The sequence below is a fragment of the Octopus bimaculoides genome, chromosome 2, assembly GCF_001194135.2.
Source record: "Octopus bimaculoides isolate UCB-OBI-ISO-001 chromosome 2, ASM119413v2, whole genome shotgun sequence".
In the NCBI taxonomy this organism is placed as follows: Eukaryota; Metazoa; Mollusca; class Cephalopoda; order Octopoda; family Octopodidae; genus Octopus; species Octopus bimaculoides.
The window spans coordinates 92,663,184-92,672,270 of NC_068982.1; the positions used below are offsets into that span (position 1 = coordinate 92,663,184).

At 33.6% G+C, this 9,087-nt stretch overlaps 2 protein-coding genes across 4 annotated transcripts in view; one reads left to right on the plus strand and one right to left on the minus strand.

Annotated features, from left to right (window-relative positions):
• The window catches only part of LOC106883999 (uncharacterized), a 39,711-nt gene that overhangs the window by 23,819 nt on the left and 6,805 nt on the right, over positions 1–9,087 (minus strand). Inside the window, exon 2 of one of the 3 annotated variants that reach the window (XM_052978453.1) lies at positions 3,527–3,638. The exons of the other annotated variants lie outside the window; for them this stretch is intronic. The gene's annotated coding sequence lies outside the window, so the exon portion shown is untranslated. The remainder of the gene's footprint in view (positions 1–3,526; positions 3,639–9,087) is intronic. 3 annotated transcript variants of the gene reach the window in all.
• Positions 1–9,087, plus strand: part of LOC106884001 (cytochrome c oxidase assembly protein COX19) — a 24,563-nt gene that overhangs the window by 5,380 nt on the left and 10,096 nt on the right. Inside the window, exon 2 of the mRNA XM_014935178.2 lies at positions 7,980–8,091. Coding sequence (XP_014790664.1) covers positions 7,980–8,091 — 112 coding nt within the window. The remainder of the gene's footprint in view (positions 1–7,979; positions 8,092–9,087) is intronic.

A 9,087-nucleotide genomic window follows, 5' to 3' on the forward strand; every position in this document is an offset into this window, starting at 1 on the left:
ATATATATATATATATATATATATATAGATAGATATATATGAGAGACAGAGAGAGGATGGGAGGGTGTAAGGTCATATTTGAAAGAAAAAGTCAACATGAAATATGCTAACTATATACATTCTACATGTCAATGACTTGTCGAATATGAATAAAGAAAATTTAATAGTTATTTTTGTCTTCTTCAATCTTGTTATATATAGAGACATGTTGTGTGTGCATGCTTAAATGATCTGGGGTTACATAACATGATGAAATGGAAATAAAGAATAAAAAAAGTTAAATATTAAAATACAAATAAATGTCCGAAGTTTTGCTATGAGAATTGTAACCCAAAAAGGGACATCAATGAAAATCTATCGAACAATAGTTAGACTCTTTTGAGCAGCGTTCCACAACCTGGACTGCTTTTCATGCAAGATAATTTTCCTATTGACTAGATCACGTGCATAACAAAACGAAATAAAGTGCATAATATATGATACAACTATTACATATGTAATGCAAAAACACCCAGTAGAATGTGTTAGCCAATAAAATAGAAATTAATTTTAAGATTTCTATGTGGCCTTGTGGTTGGGGACTCTTGCCCTAAACCAGTATTTCTCAACTAATTTTTACCTATGGACCCCTTTGATTCCTATGTCACTTGGATGGATTCCCATAGCCATTCATCATCATCATCAAGTGTTTTGAATTTGGGTTTTGTCCCTGTTAACATGATCTATGTCATAGCAATGTTTCATGCTATTATCTTTCTTAAGGTGAGGTGTAGAAATGGTTTAAATGTCAAAATTTATGTCATTTTATGATATAATTAGAAATAAAATTCTGGCCGTGACCATCCTATATTTTTCCTGGCATCTAGAACAATGACATCGAATATATATTTATTTTTAGGTGGTAGGATGTGATTTTCAGAAGATTTGGCTGCTATTTAAATATTATTATTATTAAACAATATTATCACCCTAACACCTGTATTTAGTATTATTTTTATTATTGTGTACCTGGCATTCCTGTTTTATTCATCTCTCACTCCATCCTTCCCTGCTTTTGTAACCTTTTACCCCACCTTTTATTTCCCTATCCCCTAATTCCTCACCACTCTCCTCTCTACTGCATTATTCAGCTGCTGTAATGAAATTAGAACTTGTCACCACAAATCATTTCGTATCACCATGTATGCATTACCAGTCACCACTCTTTCTCTGACTCCCAATCAACATCTGTCCATAATTCTTTGTGTCTTGATTCTCAGGCAAGTGGGTACTTTAGTTTTACAAGGCATCCTCACTACTGATGGTGTCACAAAAAATAGCACCCAGTATGCTCTGTAAAGTGGTTGATATTAGGATGGACATCCAGTTATAGAAAGCATGCTGAAGCAGATATTGGAGCATGATGCAGTCTTTAAACCTGTTGGATCCTGTTTCAGCAGCCTATGTATGTCAGTATTTAAAGCTTGTATCTGTTTTTAAGCAAAGCAATATTATCCCCTAGTCAGATATGTTTTCATTGAAAGTTGCAAACAAATGAGTGTACAGTATCATACAGTCAACATGTACAATATCAAGACAAGGAGAGAGAGAGAGAGAGAGAGAGAGAGACACACACACACACACACACACACACACACACACACACATTCTAAGATATTTCAAATTCTTTTTGTGAACTTCAATAATCATTCAGTTTGGTTGGAGAGATGGCTACTGACCATGACATAACTTTTTTTTAGGTGCAGTTCAGCTGATCTTTTCATTATGAAAAATCTGAAAGATACCATACCAATAGTTGTCTAATCTGAATGTGCAACAAGATGGAGTTGTAGAACAGATTGTGAAACTAGTTCATGAATATCATTTTGATATCATAGGGGGAACTTTGCAAAACATGACTGATGATCAAAAGCAAACTGCTAATATAAAAGGAGGAATAAAATTTTGACTTTCCAGTTCTTGTTTTGCTTGGATTGCCATATAAAAGTAAGAAAAGTATGTAAAAATAACATGAAATATGTGCAATCAAGGAATGGTAATTAGAAAGATTTCTTCCCAATGAATATTTACACATTTTTGTTGTATTGTTTTATTTTTAAATATATTAATAATTGTTTTATGTATATTTTAAATTTACACACACAAATCTATGTATATATATTATGTACACATTATATATATAACTGTTTTTGTTTGTCATAAGATTATTTCAAGTGTAGGAATAGAAATCATATGGATAGGAAGGGGGCATTAACCTAACACGTATTTCTACCAGTTAATTCACTTGTTACTTTTTTCTTCAAGCAACTGCAACTAAGATGTATTTCACCATACTGCACCAGGAATCTCTGCCCTCCTTTAGTTTTGGTAGATCCTGAGAGCAGTAGCTAGCAAAGGCTACTCTGTTACTCTGTCGCATTTTCAGAAAGCCATACAAATTCCTAATTTTTTAATATTTTTTTTTAATATAGCAATGTTTGTACAACTTCCAGAAATGGAAAGTCACACATACTTTTTCTGAAATGTATGTGTGTGTGTGTGTGTATATATATATATATATATATATATATATATATATATATAAACTTGGAAATGGATGCGTGGCATTCAATCATATAATATAGATAATATATAAATATATATGCATACATATATACATATATGTACATACATATATATGTATATACACATGCATATATGGGCACAGGACACCACAGAACGTAAACAACATGAAATATGAAAATATGGAACACAAACTTTTTTTTTGCGAACAACGAAAGAACAAACAGAAAACAAGACAAGCAACATTAAAAAAATGACCCTTCATCAGTTGTCAGCTGTTTTTCTACTTTATATTTTGAGCAATTAACGACAAGATATGTTTTTGACTAAACAGTTGCTCCCACAAAGCAAATTAAATAAAAATTGGGATTTTGCGGAGGGTCAAAGTTGGTAACACAAACAGGACAGTGAAAACAAACAGGAAGGGCTGCTAAGCCTGAACAAGTTGGTAAGATATAACAGCAACAGGTAAACATATATTCAACATGCGACGGTGTTGGAATGTATGGCCAAAGGGTAGTGATACCTTAGACTTTACAAAAAAGAATGTTGAAAGGATGAAATCACTTGTGTGCAATTATGTGTATTGGCCGAAGATGGACAAGGAAGTTGAAAACGTAGTAAAAGGCTGCAGAAGATGTGCTCTGACAGCGAAATTGCCTACTTAAAAATGAGAGACTTGGCCAGAAGTAAAAAGTCCATGGTCAAGCCTACATATTGATTTTGCGGGTCCGTTAAATGGTTATTACTACTTAGTAATAGTTGATAGTTTTACAAAATGGCCAGAAATTGTTAAGTGCAAAAGACCAACCTCTGAAACGGTAATAAATTTTTGCACAAATTATTCACAAGATTTGGCATCTCAGACATGATTGTATCTAATAATGGAATGCAATTTGTGTCCAGTGAATTTAGAAAATTCTGTGAAATGTTCACAGTAGAACATAAAACGATAGCACCTTACCATCCCAGACCAAATGGACAGGCAGAGCATTTTGTGCAGCAATTCCTAAGGGTATACAGGGTGACACCAAACCCCAATACACCAGCAGGAAGCTCACCAGCAGAACTGTTACCTGATGAGGAAAGAAAAATTACCAGGAAAGACAATCCAAAATTTTTCACAATTGGTGATAAGGTGTACATGAGGGTACATAAGGTCATATAAAAACAGAAAACAGTACTGGAAAGAAGGCAAAATTACAAAGTACATAGGAAAAATGATGTACGGAATTAAAAGTAGAAAAGGTATTGAAAAAAGACACAGAAACTAATTGAAGAAATCATCATCATCATCATCATCGTTTAACGTCCGCTTTCCATGCTAGCATGGGTTGGACGACTTGACTGAGGACTAGTGAAACCGGATGGCAACACCAGGCTCCAATCTAAATTTGGCAGAGTTTCTACAGCTGGATGCCCTTCCTAAAAATGATTCATAGAAAATAAACCAGACAGATTACAAGAATTTATGAATGGCTGTATGACACATTCCAGGTACCAACACCATTACAAGTGGTTGAACCCATGCGTACAAGTGGAAGACAAAGGAAGAACATACAGTTCCTACAAATAGACGCCAAAAACAAAAATATTAAGTTGGAAAAAATAAACTGCTTAATTGGGAGGAGGAGGAGGAGGAGGGAATAAAGTAAAATAGAATTATTTGCTTCCTAAAGAAAAAAAATAAACTAAAAGGGATGTTGCAGTGAAAATGGTACTCCCCCTCCCACATGACAAAGTGGTATGATCCAGCCTTAATAAAGTCAGGCAGTCAGTCATTGTAAGAGGGTCAGTAGTAGTAGAGTCATTGTAGGAGTTCTCAGTTGGGGTCAGTGTCAGTTATGTGGAGTTCAAGTTACTGTCAAGGTAGATGTTTCAACTCATTGTCTTGCAGAGCTATCAGTGATAACATGATAGACAAGTCAAAGATAATAAGATGTGGAATACTGCCACAACATAATAGTGGCAACAATAACATATGAGTGGACAAGGATCTACATTATAACACTTGACTTATTTTTTGACATTGACAAATGTTAAGCTTTGTCTTACCCAAGTAAAGTGTTTGTGAATAGTAACATTTTACTTTTGAAAACTTGAAAAAAGCAAAACCAGCTCACAGTCACAAAGCATGCAAAAAATATGCTTGTCATCAACAGGCCATAAAGCAGTGATAAGTCTATTGAGTAAATGCAAAATGCAACTAAATCGGTCAACTAAACACTGTATACAAGCAGTAAGTTGCATAGGACAGTGTATTTGAGCATTATTATTGAAACTATTGTTCACTGCCCAACAAACCATAGTTCAACAATTACTTGTAACCCAGGTGAAGTTTCAAATGTTAACTGTAGTAACTTTCTGGAACATCTGCATCTTTGATCTAAAGATATTCCTTGGTTAAGTAAAAACTGAGATGTCAGGTGCACATATGTAGTCATCATTGTCATGTATTGTATGCCTGTAGTGCATTGACAACACTACAACCAAAGTCTTCTTGATTAAGCACTAGTTCTCTAGCTGCCTTACTACTCTTGTCCAACCAACTCTTGATATTGTCCATCTATTGCATTCTTTGCCTGCCTCTTCATCTTTTGCCCTCTACTCTTCCTTCCATCATAATATTTTCTAAACTTCTGCGTTTTTGAATATAGTCATAATAGATGAGCTTTTGTTTTCTTTACAATGTTTGGGAATTGTTGTCTTTCACCTAATTGTAATACCCATTCATTTGTCCAATGATCCTTGTAAGAGATTCTCCTGTACACCCATGTTTCAAATTCATTATGTTCTCATCAAATTTGTTCAGAGTCTATGCTTTACAACTATAAATGCCTATTGTTAGTGGACCAATTCTATTCATTAAGTTTAAAATGGAAGTTGTGATATCTGGCAAGAAGACTTTCATCAGATTTTATGCAGTGCCTTCTACTAAAGGATGTGTTCTCAATACGTTGACCAAAAGAAGCTGAAGTTGATACTTGATAAAATTGTTTTAATAATGCAGTATATATGAGCAGTGTTCATAGAAGTTACAAGGTTAAAGCATTCTCCAGTTGTCATGTATGTCCATTATTATAGGCACCTCACTTCCTAAATTTTACTGTTCAAGATACAATGACAAATACTGAGCCATTCCTTGATGACATAAGAACTACTGTGAACCTCTACAGTTTATTGGAACCAAATATCATGTGCTCTGTGTATTACAGTTGATGGAGAAAATGTTTCAAAATGTAACTGGGTTGTTTTGTAGATATAGGGAATTAAAAGTTATGAGAGTGTAATTAACTCATAGTATAAAGATATTGCTTGGCTTGACTTCTATGATTAAGACCCTAAAACCTATATGAATAGCAGTAAAAATCATTTGGGATTTTGGTACTTTACTTAAATTAGTTGTACTGAAAATAATACTTTCAAACACAATCGACCTCAGCAAATACCTCTTGAGAAAAACTGCAAATGTTATAACAGCTACAGCAACCAATAACAATACTCTTAATGACTGCTGAAATCAGAGACATTTAAGTGTTTGAAAATATCCTGAAGAGTTAGATGAAATTTCAAAGAAATCATTCAAGGAATCCATTGTTTTTATCTTTGTAAAATTTCAAGCAAATCAACCCATCTTAACCCTCTCCTGCTTAACCAAAGAGTCTTATCTATAATATAAATTGGACATGGGCGATTGTTGTATTCTTTTTTGTCTTGAGGTTCACAGCCAAACGGCTGGGTGGATTCACATGAAAAATGGCATACATGTGGCGACGGGTGCATAGATTGGAATGCAGTTTGTATTTCTTTCCTAGCCCCCATAGTTACCGAGAAAATTAATTAAAACTTTTTCTAATGGAATTCCCTTGTTTGTTCCACCATTAAAACAACCAGTTGCTCACACAGCAGGCGTATACCATTTTGCTAGCAACAGAGGTCCAATACAATAGCTCTCAGAAACAGACTACGTTCAAATTCGTTCTTCACAACTCCTGAAGCTGTTTTCTGACAAGAAGTGGGGAGTCAGGAAATCTTCATACAGCTGGAGGCTCCAATCGAAACAGGAGACCCAAAATGATAAGGTTGAGAAATGCTGTTATAGATTATGCCTAACCGAAAATGATCACAGCCACATCATCCAAACAGACCGGGTGAAACCGAGCTTAGCTGCTAGCAGACCTATAATTCCAAGTAATAGGTTTGAGTATCATAACAGGAACTAGCTGTTGTAAAGAACAATAGCTTTATCGATGCCATTTATTGATTTACTCTAGTGGTAATGAACCTTAATTATATTTCTGCATAGATGAACTAATTTCTCTCCTTTAACTACAACAATGTTCTCTGTTCTTCTGAACTAACTAGAAGCATATGCTCCTCTCAAGCCTTCTTAACACATCTGTCTTGTCATCTTCCTACACTCTAATGTGTATTACCTCCCAAATCTTGAACAAAACCCTTCAAGCCAAGTTTTTCTCTCCAGAACTGTAACCTTCTGGAATCTCCACCCACCTTCATCTGTGTTTTTCCTGTAGATATTAATCTACAAATATTCAAACTAAACATCAATTGCATCAATATTATACCTAAGAGAGTCTAAAAACATCATTTGTACTGCTATCATTCATGTCCACCTATGTCCACAACTATTTCACTTTACTTATATTGGTAAATACCTTTTCACTTTAAATCTATAGCCTGTTGCTTGTTTCAGGGTTTTATAGGAAGGACATTATTTTTCATCCCCTTGAGACTGATTATATAATACTATATTTAACCAAATGTTCTCTCAATCCAAAATATAGTTTTTCCTCAATTTCACAGGATTGACAGTGCCTTTCAACTCCTCAAGGTCAATGACAAACTATTAGTTGTTGTTTAATGTTTGGTCAATCCTGGTTCAACAGTCCTAAGATTCGAAGTGTTTTAGTCATGACTATCTCTTCTATTTCTTATTTTTCCCTTATAGTGTATTGAGGATTACATTATCCAATGTAATTGTTGAAATGTCAGTGTGATTTGAAAGAAATTTGGTTGCTATTTCTAGCTGAGAGCAACCACATAATGGCCCATCCATTGGCTCATTGGTTGTAACAGATATTTGAATAAGGTATTTAGGAACCAATGAATTGAAAGGATCTATTCCAGTTACTGCTGAGCATGGATCCAGTCAATCCTAAAAGATAGATGAGAGCCTGTATGAAAAATATGAGTTTGTCATCATCTGCACACAATATCTACTAGTAATATATGGGGTTTATTCAGTCAACTATATACTATTCCTTTGCAAATTGACTTTGTCTCTCAGTTAAAGAACATGTTTAATAAATAAATATACATTAAGAAAAGTTTAAAATATGCCACACTTACATTTTTACCTGATTCATTAAACCTGGAATTTGTTATTTCAATTTCAGGTCAATGTAAGATGTTCATGATCAAATATATGAAATGTCTGAATACAAACAATAATGAAAATACAAAATGTCGCCAAGAGTCCAAAGATTATTTAGAATGTCGGATGGAGAAGTGAGTTTAATTGTTTTTTGGCATAGCAAAACCAACCAGAAGTATTAGTTGATGTATGCTAAAACACTGCATTCAAGATTATCATTTGTTATAATTTAACTCTTGTATTATTGAGAGAGAAAAAACAAGTTGATAATTCTGAATGCAGCATTTCATATTCATATCAACTGAAGTTTCCTTCACTGCTTTGATTTACTCTCTTATTTTGTCTTTGGTTATTGTTTCATATTTTTCTTTGATTGAATGAAAACATTTGTAGTGTGTTACAGCCTAATATCTTTCAGAGAACAGTAATTAATATAACAAAAGAATATAAATTTGAATATATCAAATGAGCTAGATAGTTGATGTCATCAAGTAGAACATTACAAAATATTAAGACTTTGTAAGAGTAAGTAATATTTATGCTTTGGCTGTTTAAAAATCCATGTTTTTTTTCTGGCTACCTTTTTTACTTCTATCTTTTAGTCTTAATTCTTTCCTTTTTTTTTAGTTCACTTCATTTTTCATTCCTTCTTTTGTTTTGTTCTTTTGTTGTTTTCTATTTCTTGTTTGGAGAAATCTTGCATGTCCTTTTCCCACTACTCCTATTCAAAGTAAGTCATAATGCTCAGTGTAAAAATACATAGTTGTGTACTGTGTATTAATAACACCTTGCCTTTTTTGGGAAAGTTATGATATTATCAAAGCTCTAAAAATACATAATAATAATAATAATAATAATAATAATAATAATAATAATAATAACAATCCTTTCTACTAAAGGCATGAAATGTTGTGGGTGAGGACTAGTTAATTACATTGACCCCAATGTTTCTCTGGTACTTAATTTATCAACCCTCAAAGGATGAAAGGTAAAGCTGACCTTGGTGGAGTTTGAACTCAGAACACGAAGACAGATGAAATACTGCCAAACATTTTGCCCAGTGTGCTAATGATTCTGCCAGCTCAGTGCCTTAATAATTTATAATGATAATGATGATAATAATAATAATA